This window comes from Onychostruthus taczanowskii, unplaced genomic scaffold, assembly GCF_017590055.1.
Source record: "Onychostruthus taczanowskii isolate IOZ18803 unplaced genomic scaffold, ASM1759005v1 scaffold7, whole genome shotgun sequence".
NCBI lineage: Eukaryota > Metazoa > Chordata > Aves > Passeriformes > Passeridae > Onychostruthus > Onychostruthus taczanowskii.
Genome location: NW_024504786.1, coordinates 7,717,528 through 7,739,510, shown reverse-complemented (window position 1 = coordinate 7,739,510; position 21,983 = coordinate 7,717,528). Strand labels below are relative to the sequence as shown.

Sequence of the window (21,983 nt, the reverse complement as noted above, 5' to 3'; positions counted from 1 at the left end):
GATGAGGATGGGGATGCGCTCCGTCCCTGTGCATCCACAGCGCGGTGATGGGGGGCGCGGCGTGAGGCCCCCCAAGCCGCTGCTCACTCCCCGACCCTTTCTGCCTAGCAGCAGCTCCTGGCAGCCCCAGAGAAGCCCCGGGACCCACCGTGTCTCGCTAATCCCCACCGAGACCTGACCTAATTCCCGGGCACGTGAGCGTGTCTCCAGGCAGACTGCTCCGGCGGGCCGCGCACACGGCGCGCAGGGACGGCAGCGCGGCGCGGCACGCCCGGAGACACCGGCTCCAATCCGCCCGCTCCGCCGCCGCCTTCTCCCTGGCACCCGAGCCGCAGCCGCTCCTGCCTGGCCCTGACAACAGCGGAGCCTCTTCCCATTGCTGCGCTTGTATCTGGGGAAGGGTCGCAGTGTTTACGTCGGCGGCTGGACGCCAGAGCCCCGAGCAGAGCGGGGGTTATCCAAAGCGAGGGGGAGGTTTCAGTGCTTCGCAGCCATCCCGGAAGAGTTCGGTCCCGCCTGAGCCATAGGGAGCACCCAGGGACCCCTGGGGTGAGGTCTCTGTGCAGTGTCCGCCGCCAGGGAGGAAGGATAAGGATGCAGACCTTCCCTACTCAGCGGTGGCAAAGCATCGCCCGGACATTACACACAGGACTTTGCAGCCATTCCCAAGCCAAAGCTCCCCAGCTTGGGTCCCTCAGGTCTGAAGGGCTCCAGCACCCACCAGCCCACCCACAGCTCTGCTGCTACCACCCAAAGAATGTCCCAAGTTTCCAGCAGCAGCAGTGATAAGACTGTGTGCCACGTCCCAGGCAGAGAGGAGCGTGGACAGAGCCCTGAGCAAGACTGGGGGGAGAAGACATCAGGTCTGGGCACTGAAGGGGCTCATACACCTCATGTCCCCAGGCACTGTGGACTTTGCGGGTGATTCGTCCCTTCCCCGTACCCCAAACAGCCCCTGAGCTGCAGACAGGGGACAGCAGGAGTGATCTTGGAAACTTTGGGATCAGTGTGTGGCCCCACACCACAGAAATACCCCAGGGCATGAAGCAGCTCCCATCCAGGCACTGCAGGGAGTGTTGGGGCAGCAGGGTGAAACTCTGCTTTATTCCTCTTTTTCAGCCCATACTCTTTCCCAGACACTGCAGCAGGGCTCCTGGCTGGCTGATCACCTCCCAGCCTTTGGTGAGCTCCCCCCAGCCCCCTGTGAAGCTGCAGCTTTTCTTTAAGTCCCTTTTTGGTTCCACCATGTGACTGATTCTCATGTTCAGTGATGCTGCATGCCCCCCTCGCCTCTCTTAATTGTTCTTGCACCATCCATCATGGAAATACCAATTTTGGTGGACAGGCTCTAGACAGCAGTCAGATGCCACCCACCTCCAGAATGTCACCAGTGCCAGGATGGGGACAGGCTTAGCTCAGACTGTCGAGCCATGAGGAGCCACTCTGTCCAATGCTGCCATGAAGATGGGAAACCTTCATCCCAAACCTGGCTGATGATCAGCTCAGAGGCTGCTCACAGGTAAGATTCCCCCACGGTAAGGGCTCTAAAATGGCCAGGGCTGGGGAAAGGATTCAATCAGCACAACTCAGACCAGTGCCTGCACTGCCAGCCCTGAGAACACAGTGCCCACAGCTCCTAGGGACAGCCAGGAGCTGACTTGCACAGCTCCTTGTTTCCCAAGGTCCTCCTCTTTCTTCCCACTGGAAATTCAGATGAAGAAAACAAGCTGAAGTTGTCCAACACATTGAGATATGTGGGTTAGAAAACCAACATCTGAACTTTTCCAGCCCTTGCTCCTCTTTCCTTGCACTCTCTAGCAGTTTTCCTGCCACACTGCCAAACACCAGTGGGATTTGGGTATACACAGGGAAGCTGAAACCCCCGGTGGGTACATGGTTTTCCCCCCAGCCAAGACGTGGTTTGGTTCCAGGGGCCACCAACCCTGGCTCTGATTTCTCCCCATTCCCCAGGATGAAGCTTGTCCTTTGCAGGCAGGCTCTGGCAGAAGTGGGAGGCTGGAGGGGCAAACCACGAGCACGGGAGGAAGGGAAATGTGACTCTGCCTTCTCCCACACAGGGCAAGCAAACTCCAATATTCCAGCAGGGCTGTTCTACTCCACCGAGTGCAATGAGAGGGCTTGTATGGGAGACAAGGCAGAGATGCTCTCCTGCCCTCCCCAGCCCAGTGTGGACTCCAGCAGGATCCTGGGGAAGCACCACTGGGTCTGTGCTCTGCAGGAGGTTGCAATAGGAGCAGGCTGCCAAGCTTGGCCTCTGCTGGGATGCTTGACTCGTTCAGGAACATCATTCCCATCCTGTTGCAGAGCATCCCTCTGGCATGGCTGAGCATCAGCCCCTTCAGCTGAGAGCTAATAAGCGTGAGGCTTGTCCTTCCCCCTCCAGCTCTGGGGAGCTCTGACTTTGCCCAGCTCAGTGTTGCTGAGCACAAGGGGCAGCCCCCTGCGGTGCCCAATGAAAGATTTTTCTCCCAGAGGAGACGTAGGATTGGGTGTATCAAGTCTCCAAGGGCTGCTGGTGATTTTTAAGGGCTTTCAAATGTTTTGAAATCCACAAAGGCATTTCTCTGACCACTGCTGGGTCCTGCTGTGGGAGACCTGTGGGACAGACCTGAACAGACCCTCCAAGTGCCCAAAGCTGTGGCCAAGCCAGTGGGGTTTGCCCTGGGCTGGGAGGATCTCCTAAGGCTGAGCAGGATTTTGGCAGTAACTGCAGTGATGCTGCTCTGTGGGGAGCCCTGGACCTGCCCGGGATGCTGCATCAGCTGCATGGGAAGAATGGAGGACCCATAACTACTGTGTGCTTGGAAAACAAAGCATCCTTCTCGTGCTGGTATTGCTGCCCATGCCCAGCCCAGGCACCAGTGCCAGGGCAGTCCAGGGGAGGATTGCTCTCAGATGCTTTCACCTCCTCCAGAGCTCAGCCAGTAAATCTGGCCCGAGGTACAAGAGGGTGAAGAAGATCACCCGCTGCTCCGGGCTTGCTTAGCCCAGAGCTGAGGAGAAGAGTGGGGCGGTGGGGTGCCCCCAACCCCCATCACCTCCGCGGGGATCGCAGCCCTCTTCGGGCAGTGGGGAAGGAGCATCCCTGGGCGCTCTCCTCTGCTGCATCCCTCCTTCCCCGCCCGGCGGGACTCGGCTCCCGGTGCGCGGGAAGCGATGAGGTCATGGTGCTTAATATAGCGATTTCATCACAGCCCTTCTCCCCAGCAACACGGCCCGGCTCCCGCCGCCCCCCGGCCGGCAGCGCCCGGGCTGCGGTGGGATGCGGGGCCAGCCCGGGGCTGTGTGGGGCCGCCCGTGCCTGGTGTCACAGTGCCGCCCTCTGGGCACGGCGGCCGGAGGATGGGGATGCTCGATGCACCCCCTAGCCCCCCGAAAACCCAGATTTGAGCGGTACGCTGCATCCATCGCGTCCCTCCCGCCCCGCGCCGTGTGCCATCCTATCCCAGCCGTGGGTTTAGAAGCAGCTATGGGGAAATGGTTTTCTCCTTCCCCCCACCCTGCTCATGCCCCCAAGTCCTGTGAACAGCTTCCCATTCTTGTAAATAATGCGTGTTACCCTTCCTCTTTCTTTTTCCCTATCCACAAGACGCTTTCTCCATGCCCTGCTTCTCAGATACAAACCCTAGAGATTTAAAAAAACAAGTATTTTTCTCCCCCCCACTCCCCCAAAAAAGAGATTCTCCTAAAGCGCCCCTGCCCTGCACCTGCATCACTTTTAGCCGCATCTCACGGAGAGAAGAGGGGGGTCCTCATGCAGGCAGGGCCTCACACCGCTGGGATTAGGGCTGTGGTGATGTCGGTGCCCTAACCCCTCCCTGCCAGGGCAGCATCGCCTCCCCAGCCCCCTTCCCTCCGGGAACGCGGGGCGGGACGCTGCTCTGGGACTCACCGGCCAGGAGGGCCTGTTTCAGCTCAGCATCCCCCAGCACGCCGGGGCCGGACCTGTAGAGCACCTCGCTGTCGAGCCCTGGGACACAGCCGGGAGAGAGGGGTTAGTGCTGAGCCCCGCTCCTCCTTCCCGACACGGGGCAGGCAGGAGGGACCGCGAACACCGCGCTCCCCGCCCTGCCCGGGGCGCTGCGGAGCCTGCGGAGAGGTTTGGCTCCTGCCGTGCTCTTGGGGCGGGCAGAGCTGTGGCTGTGTGTGCACCCGGGTGTGCCCTGCGGATGGGGCCGTGGGTCTTCGTACCTTGTTTTTCCAGCGCCTCGATGAGCCTGGCCACGGTCTGCAGCGCCTGCTCGGGGAGGGCGGGGTGCTCGCTGAGCTCTGCCTGCCCGGGGAGTCCTGCGGTGAAAAGAAGGGGAGAAGGGGTTTGGAAATTCCTGCCTGCAGGAATTCCGCTTTCCTCAACTGCCCCAGGACAGGATCAAGCTGCTGCTTTGGCACAGCCACAACCAACACTTTGGCTCATGCATGTCTAATTTTGGAGCACTTCTCCCTTTATTTTATCCTCTTTTTGCAATAAGAGTCACTGTTGGGGGCTCAGCTGCTTGCTGAGATGCAAAGACCTGCTCAGGCATGTCCCTGCCTGAGGCGAGTGTCCCATCCTGGGCATGGAGATCCTCCAAGCCAAAAGCCCTTCCCCACCTCTCTTCCCATGGCACCGAGACTGCCCACAGTGCCACGAGGCAGGAGCTGGGGACCCAGACCCATGTCCCACCACAGACACAGCTCTCACCTGCTTGGGCTCTCTGGTGTGCACAGCCGGGTTGAGCACAGGCCAAGAGAGGACCCAGCCTGCCTTTGGCTGGTGCAGACCTCCCTCAGCCCCTAAAAATCCTTCAGCCAAAGAGGGGTCAGCACAAACCCCCATGTGCTGCTCACTCCTGGGTTTTAGACCAAGGACGCCTCACTGCAGACCATGGCAGAGAAAAGCAAACCCCTTGGCAGGCAGGAGAGCAGCTGTCCTTACCCCAGGGCATGTTGTATCCATCCATCCTTCCTTATCACCCCAGCTGATAAACCCCTCCTGTGTGGGTTAAACCCAATGGAGACCTTGGCAGGGCCGTGCTGGGATTTCTCCCTGCTGTCTCTTTAGTGGCCTTGAGAACCCAGAAAGGCAGGGGGCAGGGGCTGGCAGGGGCTGCCACTGCAGCACACCAGGGCTGTGTGTGACTGCTGCAGCACGGACAGCATGTGGAGAGGCCAAAATAAATATGAGGGACTTTGGGCAGGGCCAAGCTGCCACCAATCTTTTGTAAAAAACACGACCTGCCTGCAACAGGTAGATCCACGCTCTGATCCTCACCGTGGTGGTGCCCTGGTGCTCCCTGGAGATCAGATAATGATGCAAACCTGCCACTCATGGGTGGCTGATCCAGCCCCCAGGCATGGCCACAGCCCCCAAGCACAGCAAGGGAGTCCCCTCTGCCACCCAGTGAGGGTGTGTTGGTGCCTTGGGTGGGAACAGGGAAGATTTCAGGGTTAAAAGCAAAGTGCATTGGAAGCTCATGCAAAAATGTCCCCACTGCATGAGTGGTTTCGTAATTAAGGAAACTGGGCTTTTTCTCCAAATCAATGGCTTGGGAAAAGGTGGTGACTGCAAAAAAATAACTTTCTCCTGACTGGGAATGGCAGGAATGGCCCCAAGCTGTGCCACCCTGGACCCCAGCATCCTGATGCCCCACTGGACCCCAGCCCCAGGGGAAGTGGAGGTGATGCCGTGTGGCAGTGGTGCTGCCCAGGACAAGTCAGGGGCAAAACAACCAGCAAGATCTTGGAAGTCCCCTGGGATTCAGATCTGCTGCAGAGCCATTTTTGGGATGTTATTTAATTAAGAGAAGGACCATTCCTCCCTGCAGAGCCAGCCCTGGCTTGAAGGCATGGCTGGGACATGCAGTGTCTGTCATTCTCCATGGCCTGAGCCAGCTCAGGGTTCTTGTGTGGCACCAGGGCTCGGTGGGAACTGAGGGCACTCAGGGGTGGGGGAATGGGGTATGCTGCTGCCGCAGAAATATAAATTTGGGTGCTTTTTTGCCAGAAAAACGTCCCTCAAACCTCCATCTGGAATTGGAATCAGTATGGGAAGAATTAACAAAAACAAAAACCCACCAAACCAAAAAAACACAAACAAAAAAATCCCAAACCAAAACAAAAATACCTTCTCTTCCAAGAGGACATTGGAGATTTTTACTCAAAGGGGAAGCCTGTGAGCTGGGAGATTTGGGTTTAAACTGACACAAAATGGCACACATTGCTCCTGTGCTGCAGAAATTTGTGGTTGTGGGACAAAACGTCCCCTAGTGAGGTGCCTGCACACGCTGGCATCGCCCCAGGAAAGGCACCCCAGGGAGGGGCACCCCATGGCTCAGCACTGGGAAGGCAGCACCCAGTGTCCCCCCGGACAGCAGGGCTGGACACCTGGCCACGGCCAGAGCAGGTCTTGCAGCTGGCAGTGCCCTTCCCACCTACCCCAAAACCTGGCTTTAGGGCTTTTTTCCCTACTAAAAACTATGGATTTTACATTTTTAAGATTTTGTTATCCTTTCACCTGAGTGCATGCAGAGCTGGGGTGCCTACACTGAGACCTTCCTTGTGGGCCAGTCCCTCCGGCCAGGAGGTGCTTCCTGCTGCGGACATTCCTCGGTTTGCAGGGAATCTCCACATCCCCAGCACCTGTGGGCAGGGGTCCCTGGGCACATCTCCCCCAGAGAGGAGCCCGTGGCAGCAAAGGCAGGAACAAGAAGGTGGCTTCATCTTCCCTGGAGAGCCCTGGGGTCTGCTTCTGTCTGCCCCGAAATCTCCACACAGCACTGAGTTTTCCAGGGCTCTGCCTGCTGAACACTCAGAGGGCTCACCACTGAGCTGGACTGGGCAGGGGGCTCAAACCCCTCGTCTGGCAGGGTAAACACCCCCAAAAAGTGGCCTCCACCCTCCTGCAAATCCAGCACGTAGCTGCACACGGAGCCTCACCAGTGCTGCTGGGACTGCGGCTGCCTTGGCGCACTGGTCGGGGAGGAGCACCTGCATTTTGGTGAGGGGAGGCGTGGGGGGGCCCAGCATCCTTCCCGTGTGGTTGTGGGGCTGCACGTCAGGAGCTGCATGGCAGCCCCACGCGTGGACATGGATGGTGCCGTGCTCAGCCCGGGAGCCAGGGGGTCCCCATCTCAAATCACGGTGACAAGCGGGTCCTGAACTGCGTTTTGAAGGGAGATAGACTCCTCATCAGTGAGTGCCCCTCTAAAGCCAGACTCAGCACAGGGACTGCTCCCTTGGTTGCCACACTGGTCCCAAACTGGGCCAGGAGGGTGTCTGGGGTGCCAGACCAGCAGCTGGGCAGGTTTTCCTGCCAGGGCTGGAGGCGATGCCGCTCTCCCAGCCCCAGGCCAGCACTGACAGCCTTTTCTGCTCCATACACCCCGAGCAGGGGGGCACCATGGCTTTGACTGGGGTCACTGGGATGTGCCTGGCTGGAAGGGGGGCATTCTTACTTTGGTTTTATTTTTTCTGGCTCGTGTACACTGTGGAACTGCTGTGAAATCCCTCCTGGCCCCAACGCACTTGGCCACGGTGAGTGGCGAGGGCAGGGCTGGCTGCAGGAGCTTGGCAGATCCAGGCAGAGAAATGGCCGCAGGCCCCTGGGCCAGGAAGGGTCCTACCAAGTGTCCTTCCAATGCTCTGCTGCAGCCCCCAGGGACAGAGGAACCCCCCAGGGACTGACCACACCATCCAGGCAGAGAAATGGCCGCAGGCCCCTGGGCCAGGAAGGGTCCTACCAAGTGTCCCTCCAATGCTCTGCTGCAGCCCCAGGGACAGAGGAGCCCCCCAGGGACTGACCACACTGCTTGCCAGGACTGTCCCCTGTCCCAGCTTGCACCAAGTGACAGTGAGGCTGGAAGCTGGCCGAGGGCCAGCACTCGCCCGGGCACTGAGAGCAGCCTGAATCAGGTGCCGCAGTGGTGGGGAAAGGAGCGATTGGAGAAAAGGTCTCTGGGGACCACCATTGGGCTTTCTGCTCCTCTCTGAGGGGCCAAAGGAGCCTTGCATCTTCTGCTGTGCTCTCATGGATGTGGATCCCCTTGGACAGCCCATGCCAGCACAGCAACCAGCCTGGGATGCTGGTGAGGAGCAATCCCTGCAGCATCTTTGGCTGGGGGGTAGCGACACTCTGGGCAATGCCTGACCCTCCTGAGCCTGCCTCCATACACCAGGGCAGATAAATTCCCAGGACAACTTCTTTTTGTGGGGCTGGATCCCCATCCCGAGCGTGGTTTCCCACCAAACCACCTCAGCCGCAAGCATCCACCCCGGCTCCACACCACCCTCACATCCTGTGGGGGACACCCACCCGTGGGCTCCCGCCTTCCTGCTCCCCTCACACTCACCCCAGGGCGTGGGGCTGCCAGCGGGTGGCAGGGGCAGGGGCCGCGGCCGGGCCTTGCTGGCGGTGGCGGCGATGCGGGTGGGACCCAGGTACTCCACGTAGGTGCCGGGGAAGTCTCCGCGCTCCTTGGTGCGCTCGTTGACGCCGTGCAGCCACCCCTGGGGGTTGCGCTCGTCCCCGTCCTTGTAGTTGGGGCTGCTGAGCAGCCCGGCCCTGCTGACCGTCAGCACATCCCCGGGGCACAGCGCCAGGTCCTCCTCCCGGTCCTTCTGGTACTCGTAGAGAGCCCGGTACTGCAGCCCGTCCGAGGAGGCCATGGCGGGGCCTGGCGCTGTCACAGCGGCCCTGGCAGGCCGGGCATGGGGCCCGGGGAGGCCGCACGGGGCAGCTGCACCTGGGCTGGGGCTCTGTGGGGTTGGGAGCGCTGCCTTCCCCACACACACACGATGAAAAGCTCGGTGTTGGAAAATCTGCGAGATGGAGAGCGGCTGCTGACCCTCCAACCCCAAAATTGCTGTGGAGCCACACCGGCGCCTGGGACTCGTTGGCTCAGGTGTGGGTAAGGAGCTGTTTCTTCGAGGGGCAAATGGAGGGGAGCGAATGAGGCTCTTGGGATAGAGGGGACAATCGTGGGTCCTCGTTAGCCTGGCTTCATCCGCACCGTGCTGGGGACATCCCTGCTCTGCCAGAGAGAAAGGCGGCGCGTTAGTGACCAAACCTCTGCCTTGACCTCAGCGCCGTGCCCGTCCCCCATGCCACCCTCCCGGCACCAGGGAGAGCCCAGCGGCTCGCTCGGCTCCTGCTGCCCAGGCAGCTCCCGCCAGCGGGGCTCGGCCACTGCACGCAAGGAAAGTACCGGCAAGAGTCTGGAAAGTAGGGCAAGAGATCACGCCACGGGTTTTTAAAATAGACATATGTGCTGAGAAACCTCCTGCCGCACGCAGCTCCCCTCCGGCAGCTCCAGCCTGGCACTGCTGCACGGAGCTGGCAAATGAAGATGTAGGTTTTTCATATGGGTTTGGTTTTGTTTTTTTTTTTGTTTTTTTTTGGTTTTTTTTTTTTTTTAAATTTTTTTGGTGCATTTTTTTTATCATCCTCCAAGAGTGACATCATCCCTAGGGGGAAAAGACTATGCTGCTGCCGACCCGCTGTCCCCCAGCTTCCAGCAGGACCCCGCGGAAGAGGGATGGAGGGATGATGAGCAGCAGCCGTCTGTCTGTCCAGCCATCCACCCGCCTCCCAGAGCCCTCCCGCCGCCCCTCCAGCCTTACCGGGCGCGGTGGCTCCACCGGCGGGAGCAGAGAACGGGAGCGGAGCGGAGCCGGCTCCCGGCCCCGCCGAGCCGCGCTCCGGCGGTGATGTCAGCGTCCCTCCTCCTCCTCCTCCTCCTGCTCGGTAGCCGGGTGGCCCCCCCGCCGCAGCGCGTCGGGGGGCGGGGGGCACCCGGCTACCGAACAGGAGGAGGGAGAATTGTAGGAGTAGGTGGATGACTTCATTCCCAGATGCAGCATCTCGGCTCCCAAATTGCATCCTCTGTAGGATGGAGATCTCCCATCTGTGGGTCTCCATCCAACCTCTGGGGTGCTAAAGGACAGGAGAGGACCAGCACCCCATGGACACCCCCCTTATGCCAGCCAGATCTCCCTGTGCACCCACACAGGATCCCATCCCTTAACCAGGCTGAAAAACACGCACAGGACAGGCAGGAGACGTCATGGAGAATCCCAGCTCAGGGATGCTCTAGTTCCTCACTCTCCTTCTGAGCTTGGACAAGCTATTTGTCTGTCTGTGAGGCACAGAGAGGTGGATGTGATGTTCCCAAAGGTTTGCTTTTGTTGTTGGCTTTGTTGGTTTTTTTTTCGCCCTAAATCCTTGCTTCTCAGTGCTGACTTCTCTGAAATGGTCGTGGCTCCTTGTCTTTGCTGCAGGTTGGACATCCTAAAAATAGATGGTACCTAAAACACAGGCTCTGGGAAATGCACGTTGGCTGAATCCAAGCCACTGCAGGCAGCAGTGCAGGGGTGGCATGAAGTCCAAGGAGGAACACCAGTTTCTGGGAAAACTGAGGAAGCAGACACAGAGGCCAGCAGAGCAGTGCAGGAGATGTACGACCCTTCTGATCCATAATTTCAGCAACGCCCCCCTCCCTTCCCTGTAGTGCACGGCCTGATGGTGCAGGGCAGCAGCATCCTGGGGGATTCCTCCTCAGCTGCACTTCCAGGGCAGCACACAGCCCCCATTGCCCCACTCCCCAGCTGGATCCAGCCCAGCTTCTGGTCCTTGGGGTGTAAAAGGGATTTTTCTCTCTCTCGTTCCATTTCTGCTGGCACCATACTGCTGTCACTGCTGGTGACAGGGTCAGAGATGGCTGTGAACAGCCAGGCGCTGCCCTCCCCACAGTCCTGCTTCCCCAGTCGTGTTCCCTGTGCCCCACCAGGGGTGAAGAGCTTTTGCTGAGTGTCTGAAGCCCTGCCTGGTCTCCCCAGCACGTCCCAGAGGGCTGTGAAGTCAGGCTGAGCACAGTGCCAGGGCTCTGGGGGCTGCCTGGGGAAAGGCAAGGAGGTGTTTCCCTTCTGGGACAGGATTGGAGCTGGGGAGGCTGGTGGGTTCTTCACCATCCAGTGTCACACCTATAGTGTCCCAGGATCAATCCAATATACAGGCAATCAAAGCAATCCTGCAGCTCAGGGGCAGGGGAACAGCCTGGCATGACACCCCTCATCTCCCCTTCCCAGGATGCTGAGTGGGATCCCTCCTGCCTAGCACAGGTATCTCAGTTTCAAGGGAGGCTCCTGCCTTCCTTAGCAGACATCTGTCTTTTCAAACCAAGACCATATATTTCCCTCCTGATGCCCTCTTGAGGTCCCCAAACACAAAGGCACCATTTCCTGCTGGAGCCAGGTTCCACTGCCCCCAGCCCTGCAAAGGTTGGATGGGCCTGAGCTGCTGTCCCAAGAACCCCCAGAGCACCCCTGACACCCCATTCCAGCTGCACTGCACCAGGATCATGCCCAAAACTCTGTGCCCTGGGCTGCCCCTCATGCTGTGTCACCCCTACCTGGTTAATTTAAACCCCCCACCACTCCAGCCCAGGGTTTGGCACATCCCCCAGGGCGGGCAGAAAGCACCCTGTGAAGGCTGCAAGAGGTGCTCCAGGCCTTCACTGCTATTGATTGAGCCAGAGGAGCTGCTTGTCAGGCCCTGATTAATCCACCCTCGCCGGATTAATGAGCAGCACTCATGGCAATGAGAGCTTTGCCGTGGCTTGCCTGGCCTTGGCTGTTCTGTGGAGAGAGCAGGAGGAGCTGTCCTTGCTCCCTGTACCCCACAGCTCCCTTCAGGCTGTCTGGGCAGCCCAGGATGGCTCTGTGGGGAGGAGAGTGATGTCTCCTCGCTGGGGTCCCCGTGTCCTTCTGCTGCTCCTCTCCTCCCCTGGCGGGAGGGATAACCCTTGGTGGGAGCATCTCCAGGGAATGCTCAGCATCCACCTTGGCTGCCTGTCCTGGCCTTTCCAAAGTGACAGGGGTCCCACTGCTTCCCTCTTTGTTTTTGGGGCTGCCATGCTCGTGTCCAGGGAAGTTGGCCACATGGCTGTGAGTAAATAGAGCAGAAATAGAGCTGTTAACATGCCCGGCTGGAGAAAGTGAGGCTGCAGAGTGGGCTGAGCCCTTCCCAGCCGGAAAAAACGTAGACAGAAGGTTTTTTATTTCCTTTGACATTTCAGAGTTGGCTTTTTTGGTATCACCACTGTTTCCTCAATTCAGAATGGGCCTTGCTTTGCTTTCTCTTTAGGAACAGGAAAATTCCCTGTCTCTTGGTTTCCTTCCTGAGTGCCCAGCATTGAGTTCTGGTTTTTGTGGATTCTAGTTTAGGGAGAGCCTCTTCAAACAACCACCCACTGTGGCATCCATAGACAACCTCTTGCCACTTGCTCCAATTCCCACCAAACTGCCTGCTGGGCTGGGGCTACCCCAGCCTGGGGAGGGAGAGAAAACCCGAGGAACACGGGGAAAGGCTGGAGGTGCTGCTGGGGCTGTCTCCTGTGCCTCTCTGCAGGGCTAAACCTTCACAGCAAGGCAGCTGCCAGGAGCTGCTGGCAGGGGACACAGAGCCCCTCAACGCCACCTCTGCGGGCAGCGGGCACAGCACACCCCAGGAGCAGAGCTGGGCGAGTCCCACACCCCCCTGGGCAGCTCCAGACCCTCCCAGCCCCGGCCATCGCGGCACAGCCGGGCTCTGCCCCGCAGCAGCCCCGCGGCGGCGGCGCTCCCGCCCGGAGCTGTCCTGGAGTGACCCCTCCATCCCCGGACCCGCCCGGCTCGGCTCCACGGCAGCCCTTGCTAGGTAATGCAAGAGGGATCTACCGGCCTGGACACGCGTGAGGAACAAGGAGATGGGATCTGGAGGGGTGGGCAGGCTTGGGGGCTGGCTGGGGGCGACACGCACGGGAGGAATCCCAGCCCGGCACAAAGGAGGGACGCTGTCATCGAGCCCCTCGTTGGCTGCGTTATTAGCACACAGCTGGGACAGCACCGCGATTGACATCGGCTGCCTGGGGCACAGGGACAGATCCTCCCCTGAGGGACACACACAGGGCGAGGCACTGCTGGCACACACTGGCAGTGCCCCTTGTCGCCCCTGGATTTACACCCCGGGCCCCACATGGCAGAGGTCGCAGCACCAGATAGGGCAGCTCCTGCTTTTGGCACTCAAGTCGTGGTTTTGCACATAGCCGCAGAAATGAGGAGGGTTCCCCCGGAAGCGGGAGCTGCAGCCACAGGGAAATCGGTGTGGTCCCACTGCCTGGTCCCTCCCAGGGTGGGGGAACTGGGATTTCCCCAGCTCTCCAGCCAAAATGCTTTGACTCCTTTCAAAGCTGAGAACTGAAATATTTCAAGACATCAAAAACTTTTGGCTGATGCAGATATTTATTTCTCCACGTCAGGAGGTGGGAAGTGATGAATTCAGCACAAATCTGCAACATTCAGTAACTTCCATCTGCAAACCCAAAGTCAGGCTCATCGCTGGCACATTGCTGTGTGTCCATCCATCCTGACTGCCCAGGTGTCTGGGTGCTGGACAGACTGCCGGGTAGATGCTGCCAGCCCAAAACAGACACGTGAAAGTCCTTTGCAAGGGACTCACCTGGCTGGGGATATCCCAAAATCCTGTCAGTCACAGGCTTGGCTGGTCTCCATGGCTGCTGATGCCCGGGCCTTCTTACCCAGTGCTTTACCAGGAGGGAAACTGAGGCCACTTCCCTGCTCTCAGTGTCCCAGGGACAGGCTGCTTGGAGGAGCTTTGCTGCCCCTGCCCTGGTGAAAGGCACCCCCATGCTCCAGGGAAGGGGATGCTGAGGATCTAGCTGGCCTGTGGGAGAGGATGGGGACAGCGGGGAGATGGTGTGGCCTCGCTGGGCAGCAGGGACAGGGGAATGTCACTGGACTCGTCCTTCTGTGGTCAGGTCAGGCCTTCCCAGAGAACCAGAAAATCCAGCCCTGGATTCCTAATGGGGCTCAGGTGGGGGATACTGGGGAGCAGCTGAACCCCAGGCTGCAGTACCAGGAGCTGGAGGAGGTGAGGGGAACAGTCCATGGCTTTTCCTCATTTTTCCCCTGTGGCTGGCAATGACTGGGAAAGAGAGCAAGTATTCACATATTTGCCAAAAATTATTTTTGGGGTGGGGGATTGTGTGCAGCAAACATGGCCAGGCTGGGATGGGGTAACTTTTGGGAGAGGGGCAATATGAGAGGGGGTTTAGGAGCAGCTGTCCCCCTTTGGGAGAGGGATGAAGGCTTGGCCCTGACTCTGAGCAGCTTCCTGGCAGCTGCTGCAGAAAAGGGCTGAGGCTACAGCAGTGAGGGAGTGAGGGCTACAGCTCCCATCTGCAGCATGGGCTGTGCTCATACCCAGGGTACCTGGGAGGGTTGGAGGCTTCCCCCAAATTCCACTGTGATTTGGCTGGAGCCAATGGGGCTGACTTCATCCTGCTGAAATGTATCATTACAGCCAGGCAGGGAATGTGCTGTGGGGTTTTGGGGGAGCTGGGTGTGGGGTGGGGTGTGCTGAGCACACAGAGCCTGGTTTCCTGTAGGATGAGGTCTCCCCTGCCTCCTGCATCGCTCTGTGGTTTGATGACAAGTTGAAGGGACATGCTGTGGGTACTGGTGAGGGGACCAGCACAAGTTCCTGCCCCAAAGGAGCCCTTGGATGGGCAAGGACCACTGCCAGGGTCAGGCCTGGGGAGGCAGCATCCCCCTCTGTGCGCTGTGACTCTTGCAGTCCTCTGTGGGAAACCAGCCGTGTTTCAAAGTGTCTTTCCAAAGAAAATCACTTTTGGCAGCCCTTAGGCAATGGCAGGTCTCCGCTGACTGCTCCAGTGCTGGCATCTGTCATGGCTGTCACTGTCCTCTCCCGCCGTCACCCTGTTGTGTCCCTGCCAGCAATAATCCACCCTGTGCACCAGTCGGGGATGGCCTGCGCGGCTTTGGCTTCCCCTTTGCAAAGCGGCTCGTGCAGCCGTTCCCCAGCGCCCTCCTTTGCCAGCTTCTCTTTTGGCCCAGGATATTGGAAATTTGGGGTTTGGAGAGACCCCTGCCTGAGTGCTGCCGAGAAGGGGGAGCAGCAGCTCACCCACAGAATCAGCCTGCGAAGTGGGGTGCCCCAGCCTTGGCTGGCAGAGGGAGGCCGTGACCGGGGGCTGTGGGTGCTGGGGTGCCCACAGCTGGAAAACCCCAGGCAGGGTGCCCAGCATGCGGAGCAGGGCGGCGCGGTGGGACCCGCACTCCGGCACGGGCTGAAACACGGCCGGGGCTGGTAGCGCTGCCCCAGTGTCCCCACGGCAGGAGGGACCCCGCGGGGACACGGGCGGGGAGCGGCAGCGCGTCCCACGGCGGCTGCCAGCAGCAGAGGGCAGCAGGGCTCCGGGCCGCCCGCCGCACCGAGGGGAGGCCCCGGGGGCCGGACGGGGCGGGGGGCTCCGGCGGCGGGGGCGGCCCCGGGCTGCTCCCGGTTAAAAGGCGGCACCGGCGGGGCGGTGGAGGCACAGCGAGCGGGGGCAGGACTTCCCCGGACGCTGGGATCTGCTCTCTGCTCTCCCTTCAGGTAAGTTGGCTCTGTCCCTCCCCGCCACTTGGGGACCCCCTGGTTTCCCCTGGAGGGGCGCTGGGCTCTCGGGACGGCAGCAGCTGTGCTGGGTGGGGGCTCCCCGGTAACCTCTCTACTCTCCCCAGGTGCAAAGATGGGGTGCTTCACCTTTATCAAGGTCATGATGATCCTCTTCAACCTGGCCATCTTCGTAAGTGCGCCCCGGGGGCTGGGGTCTGCGGGAGGGGGTCCCGTGGAGCCCCCGGAGCCGGGTACGGGGTGGGTCTGGGTCTGGCCGCGCTCTCCTGCCCCTCCGGACTCCTCTCTGTGGGCGATGGGGTGGAGAATGTGGGCAGGTGGGTGTAGGTGGGACTTGCAAAGCCCAGAGGGCTGTGCCGTGCTCTGGGGACAGTGGCTGTTGCATCAGCTGCCCCTGTCCCTCGCTGTGCTGAAGCTTGGGAAGGTGCTGATGCCCCGAACAGTGGGTTTGCTGCGCCCCTGCCTGGGGGTCCTACTTCTCTAGGAGAGCAGCCCCCGTGTGTGACTGTGGCTTTGGGGTTCCTGGATGTCGGGAATTCAGAGCACATGCAGGCTCTACTCCCACCCGGGGCAAAGGGAGTAGAGCTGGCAGGAGCTGCCCTGGCTCTCCCACCCGGGGCAAAGGGAGTAGAGCTGCCCTGGCTCGGCAGGAGCCACCTGGAAGGGGGTGTGGTAGCATACAGCCTTGGGAAGAAGGGGGTGCAGAGCCTCCCGGCTCCCTCTGCTGAAACACTCCCTCTGTAAAGCTCCTGCCAGGATTTGAGTGTGGTGGGGAAGGTCCAGTGGGCAGAGGGGAGGGCTGGCACAGACTGCAGGCAGCCCAGAGTTGAACTTGCCCAGGAGTACATCCCTGTCTGGGGTCAGGGGCTGCTCAGCTCCTCCTCTGGGTGGGCAGGCAGCTGCCCTGTGTGGAAGAGCTTGTGGCAATGTGATGGTGGCCAGTGCCTGAATTGGCCGTGTGGGATCGTGGGGAGGCTGGTGGCACTGCTGGCTTGGCAGCTCCACTGCTGGCACTGAAAGCCCTGGGGCTGGGGAGGGGGGCAGCTGTGACACTGCCCAGGGAATGTGCCGATGCTGGGGTGTGTTTCAGGGTACTGACCCGTCTGGCAGTGCCACAAAGTCTTGCTTTGGTGTGGTGAAAAAACTGCCGAGGAGAGAAACCTATGCCAGGGCCTTGCCCAAATATCAAATGTCGTGCCTCCCGGGAAGCTGACATTGCCTTTCTCCTCCCAGCTCAGTGGTGGGACCCTCCTGGGAGTTGGCATCTGGGTCAAAGTGGACGGAGAGTCATTCCTGAAAATATTTGGGACGCTCTCCACTAGCATCCTGCAGGTTGTGAATGTGGCCTATCTCCTCATCGTCATTGGTGCCATCCTGCTGGTGATCGGCTTCCTCGGGTGCTACGGTGCCCAGAAGGAGAGCAAATGTCTCCTGATAATGGTATGGACCTGACTGACCTCCTTATCAAGCCTCATTTGAGCTGGGTCTGTGGTGGGGAGACCTGATGGGTAGATATCTCTGTGGAGGTGATATCTGTGGGTGTTTCCATGTGGTGGCAGTCTGGGTGGCCCTTGGAAAGGCAGTGCTGGACTCAGTCTGCCCCAGGAAGGGTGAGAGGAGGCAGGAGAGCGTGCTGAGTTGAGGTCTCTCTCTTGGAGCCTGTCCAGAGAGCTCAGCCCCATGCAGCTGGAGGGCTGGAGGGCCCCAGGGATGTGCTGCTCCTGGCCAGGAGCAGAGCTGAAGGCAGTGAGGCAGGAGGGCTGGAGCCTGGGGAAGCAGATGAGTTCCAGGGGCCCCTGAGGATTCTGGCTGTCAATTTGACCTCCCTCCCCTTGCTGTGTCCTAGTTCTTCTCAGTGGTGCTGATCATCTTCATTGCTGAAGTTGCTGCTGCCGTGGTGGCTCTGGTCTTCACAGTTCTTGTGAGTGCAATACCTGACTCTTGGGCTGGGCTGATCTGGGACATGTCCTACCCCTTGGGAAAACAGGAGCCATGGGCTGGCAGTGCTGCCCATGGGTGTGGCTGCTGTGCAGTGGTCAGTGCTGCAGGAGGAAGGGATGTTGGTCATCAGCTACGTGGGCAGGCTGGAGCAGCCTGAGGGTGGTGGGAACAGGGGTTCCTGTTATATTTTTATGTATTTTTAGGACAAGTTTTGCCCACTTCTTTCTGTCAAGCGCCTCAGTCCCATACCAGCTTAGGCTTGACACCTCCCCACCTCTGAGGGTAGGAGCCACTGGGGGAGGAAGTCCCTATTGCCTCATGCTGAGCAAACTCACCCCTTTATTAGGCACCTGAGAAACCACCTGGGGAGAAAGGCGACTGCCTCATTAGGCACTGGAGAAGTCAACCGCAGGGCAAACTCATTCCTGGCTCCCTCACTTAACTCTGCTTATCAGATGACTCACTGGGCATAAATGACCTTGTGCCATAAAGCACTGGTTAGTGGGGAAGAGGAAAACTCTGTGGGTCAAATGGACATGGTGTGGCTTCTGGCCGTGCTGGGTCTTTTTGGTCTCCTCTCCATAGGGTGAGACCAGTATGGGGGTGCTCAGCTCTGTGGTGCTCCCCAGGACCATCTCTGATGGTGTTTTTCTGCCCTTTCTTCCAGGCAGAGACGTTACTGACAGCTCTGGTGACCCCACTGCTGAAGGAGAAGTATGGGGTGGATACGACGTTCACAGAGATCTGGAATGTCACCATGACAGAGGTGCGCTGAGCCCTGTGGACCCCACCTGTGGGTTGGGATCCTCCCAACATAGGCTTAGGTGGAGCAGGTCTGGGTGGGACAATGAGATGGAAGTGGGGACACATCCCAATCCTGGATGTGCTGAGCTAAGCTGTCACAACCTCCTCAATTTCCCAGGTTCCTGGGAACTACCTGCTTGGGACCTAGTGGGGTGAGAGCTGCATGTGATGGTGTGTGGGGCAAAACCCTGGTCCCAAGGTGACTACTGAGCAGCCCACTGAGGCAGGGTTCAGCTGTGTGACCCCCCATGAGCCAGTGGGGTTGAGATGGTGTCAGAGCCTGGAGGGTGACCTGAAGGATGCTCTTCCCATCCCTTCCTCTCTCTCCTTCTTAGGTTCACTGCTGTGGCCTGAATAACTACACAGACTTCAACAACTCCTACTTTTATGAGACATACCACAGGTACCCCAGGCAGTGCTGTGACATGCAGGAGTCCTGCAACAGCACGATGGCTGAAGAGATGGCTGTCCAGGTACGGGTGTGCTGCTGGCAGAGCCTGACATGGGGTGTGCCTGGGCATGGGAGGGAAACCTCTCCTGTAGCTCCAGCCCCAGCTCTGCACATGGTGCTCCCACAGGCTTTAAGTTCTGGGTGGATGCTGTGGTGGCCTTGGCTTGTCCCTGGTAGAAACAAGTAAAGGTCTTATGTTGCTCTGGTCCTAAAGGGAATAGGGTGGCGTGCCTGGTGCTGGGCATGAACCCAGGCATCATTCTGCCTGTTTGGGTGATTTTCCTGCTTCCTCCTTTCCTTTTTTTTGCTCCCCACCCAGTATTTGGTCTGAGAAGTGGCTGAGTTGCCCCTGAAGCCTCAGACCTTCTCCATAGCTGTGTGCTCTGGGTTGGAGAAGCAGTACATCCCTTCCTGGCGGATGCTGTGCTCTGGCACCATCCTCACCCGTGTGGTTGCCTCGTGCAGGGCTGTTTCAAACAGATCTTGGAAGAAATCAGGACCAACGCAGGAGTGGCGGGTGGCGTGGCAGCCGGCATCGCTGCCCTGGAGGTGAGTGCCTGAGCACTGCTGTGCTGCCCTCTCCGTGTGCCTGGAGCTGGACCAGCCTGGGGGGGCCAGGGCCTGGTGCAGCTCCACGGACCACCTGCAGCTCCAGGCTACTGAGCCTTCCTCCCTGGGCACGTCCAGCCCTCCCCCTGGTGCACTGAAGGTGGTGGGCTGTGAACCAAACCCCTGTTGGGAAGGGGAGATTTAAGGGGGCTGATTTGCACCTTGCCACCCCCAGATTGCATCCATGGCAGTGTCCATGTACCTGTACTGTCGGCTGGATGAGAAGTGATCCCCCGAGGCAGGAGGATGACCCGCCACCCCCCCATGCTGGGGTGCACCTGTGGGGTGCCATGCTCTCAGGGGGACCCCATCCCTCCCTGGGTCTGATGCTGTCCTGTGCACTGTGATTTGTAGCTGTATTTTGATCTACTGAGCTGGGATCTGTAGAGTTTGTGTATATTTTTGTACTGATATGGCATATGGAGCCTGTACATATGAGATTTGTACAAATAGAGATTTGGGGTGTTTTTTGATTGTGGGGGGGATGGTGGGAAAAGCTGTTTGGTCTGTTTGGCTGATGCCAGCAGGACATAAAGCAGCACAGGGGCTGTTCAGGGCTGCTGATCTGGCAATGGCACAGTGATGCCTTGAGAAACCCCTGCAGGTGGGTGCAGTACTGCTCACACTGTCCCCACCGTGTCCCCCTGCCTCACTTTGAGGGGGTAACTACACCCTCACTGGAGAAGTATCTACTCCCGCACCCATCTTCTGCCAGCCCTGGCGTTGTTGCCATGTGCTCCCCTGAAACAGGGGCTGGCTGGGTGCTGGCTGGTCTCTGCCCCTGGCATGGAGACAGCCCTGGTGCTCCCTGGCTCTGCAGGGGCTGAGGCTGCCCTGTACCCCGTGGCATTTTGTGCCTGAGCCCCTCTCCATGCTGTAAAGAAATGCAAATAAATTTTTCATCTTGGATACAAATTATTTTCTAGAGTTGATCTTGGTGCTGCCTTTAATAAATATCTGTTGGGGGGCGGGAGGGTGCAGGGGTGGGGGCTGCCTTGTCTCCCTCCCCCCTTCCCTTCCACGTCCTTGCAGGCAGCACAGCCCTGCCCACAGCCTCCCTGCCCTCCTTGCCTGTGGCTCCTCGCCTGTTCAGGTGCTTGGAAACAGAGCAGCCCTGTGTTTGCACAACAGACAGGGTGCAGGGAGGACACCAGCCTTACATCCCCTGCCCTCTGCAACAGCCACTGCTTGCTCACAACACGCAGCCAGGGACGGCACAGCAGCTTGGCTTGAAAGGCAGGGCTGGCTGGGGGGTTCCTGTGTCCCCATCAGCTGCAGGAACCTGGAGTGGAGTGGTGGAGAGGGATGGATCCTGCCGCCCCCACCTCTGAACATCTCCACCCCAGCACTGTCCCACACTGCCTGTGTCTGATGCACCTGCCTTCCCTCTGTGTGGGGCTGTGGGAGGTATGGGTGGGCTTGGGGGGTTTCCAGACACCTCTACTACTACTCCCTATCTGCTCTTGAGGCTACACTCTGCCTCAGTTTCTCCACTGCAAAAGCACAGCCGGGGTGGTGCTCTGGTGCTCCCAAGGGCTCCCTCACCCTGTTTTGGCCGTGGTAGTGGGGCAGAGCACGAGGGCTGTGGGGCAGGGGCGGTGAAGGACAGGGGTGGTGGCAGGAGGCCAGTGTGCACACAGCCTCCCCAGCACTGCCTCGCTCTGTGCCTGCTGTGGCACCCCCTTATCGGCCCCTGCCTGGTACGAGGCTGCACCGAGGCACTGCCGTGGTCTGGCATGGCCCTGGTGCCATCCAGTACCTGTCCCACGGGCAGGAGCAGGCAGGGAACAGTGAGACAGGCATGGGCACCCACTCCCCACACTGGGTTACTTAGCTCTGAGGACATGGTGTTTGGCCCTGCCCCATGGCAGGGTGTGGGGGAAGTTGCCAGAAAAGAGCCTTGTCTTTCCCGGACAGGTGAATAAATAGGTCCCAGTTCTACCATAAACTGGTGTCACCTCATGGGTGGCGTCACGGTTTTTATGCCTATTATCCCTCTCAAGGATGCAGGAGCTGCCAGGAATCCCTTCCTGGAGGTGTTATGGTGCCCAGGAACCCGTTGGCACAGAGCTGCGCACACCTGGCCATGACCTCTCCTGCCCCCTGTTTTTGGGATGCCTTGCAGAGCTGGCTCCTGGCACACACCCTCTCACCAACACCCCTGTGGGGTGGAGCAGGCTCAGGGGTGAAACTGCTGCCTTCCACCTTTGCAACTCCTCCTAGCCATGGGGTTTCCATGGGTCAGAACAGGCTGTTTCTGTGGCACTGAGTTTTGTAAATAACCCTGCAACCACTGGCTTGGTCCCTCCCCTCCACCTGCTGGGAAAACTTGCAGGACCAGTTTCTCCTCGTGGATGTGATTCCTCCCAATTGCCCTCCACAGCTCTTGGCTGTCCTGGCAGCCAAAATCAGAGCAGTGGGGGTAAACTGGACTGGCACAGCCTCCCTGTACTCCCTGTGCCCCTGCCCTGCACTTCCACTGCCCAAGCACTGCCACAGCCTTTGGGCTCACCAAGCAGATCCCATTCCAGCTGCTCCCCCACAAGTCCCGTGGCACATCCCAGCCCACCACCAACCCCCACCAGGCACCTCTGCACTTATATCCCTTAGAGTTGCCCAGTTCTCACAGACTGGCACTCTGGGGCAATCAGGAACTGACCACACAAGGCCGAGAGGTCCCTGAGGGCTTGTGGTGACAAACAGAAA

The 21,983-nt window shown here is 59.4% G+C and overlaps 2 protein-coding genes across 2 annotated transcripts in view; one reads left to right on the top strand and one right to left on the bottom strand.

Moving 5' to 3' along the window:
- The window catches only part of LOC121344995 (phosphatidylinositol 3-kinase regulatory subunit gamma), a 77,020-nt gene extending 68,302 nt beyond the window's left edge, over positions 1–8,718 (bottom strand). Inside the window, exons 1-4 of the mRNA XM_041421487.1 lie at positions 8,345–8,718; positions 6,436–6,443; positions 4,213–4,308; positions 3,914–3,991 (exon numbers count right to left, since the gene is read on the bottom strand). Of these exons, the coding sequence (XP_041277421.1) occupies positions 3,914–3,991; positions 4,213–4,308; positions 6,436–6,443; positions 8,345–8,664 (502 nt within the window). The 5' untranslated portion in view covers positions 8,665–8,718. The remainder of the gene's footprint in view (positions 1–3,913; positions 3,992–4,212; positions 4,309–6,435; positions 6,444–8,344) is intronic.
- A 6,867-nt stretch (positions 8,719–15,585) lies between these two features.
- On the top strand, positions 15,586–20,192 carry TSPAN1 (tetraspanin 1). The gene is made up of 7 exons (XM_041421504.1): positions 15,586–15,644; positions 16,706–16,912; positions 17,319–17,393; positions 18,081–18,179; positions 18,553–18,690; positions 19,134–19,217; positions 19,453–20,192. The coding sequence occupies exons 1-7, from the start codon at positions 15,588–15,590 to the stop codon at positions 19,504–19,506; spliced, it is 714 nt and encodes a 237-aa protein (XP_041277438.1). The 5' UTR covers positions 15,586–15,587; the 3' UTR covers positions 19,507–20,192.
- Positions 20,193–21,983: the final 1,791 nt, after the last annotated feature.

Coding starts and splice junctions, on each gene's coding strand:
- TSPAN1 (XM_041421504.1), top strand. CDS start 15,588: ATGGGGTGCTTCACCTTTATCAAGGTCATGATGATCCTCTTCAACCTG. Junction 16,913..17,318: donor GCAAATGTCTCCTGATAATG/GTATGGACCTGA, acceptor GCTGTGTCCTAG/TTCTTCTCAGTGGTGCTGAT. Junction 19,218..19,452: donor CCGGCATCGCTGCCCTGGAG/GTGAGTGCCTGA, acceptor TGCCACCCCCAG/ATTGCATCCATGGCAGTGTC.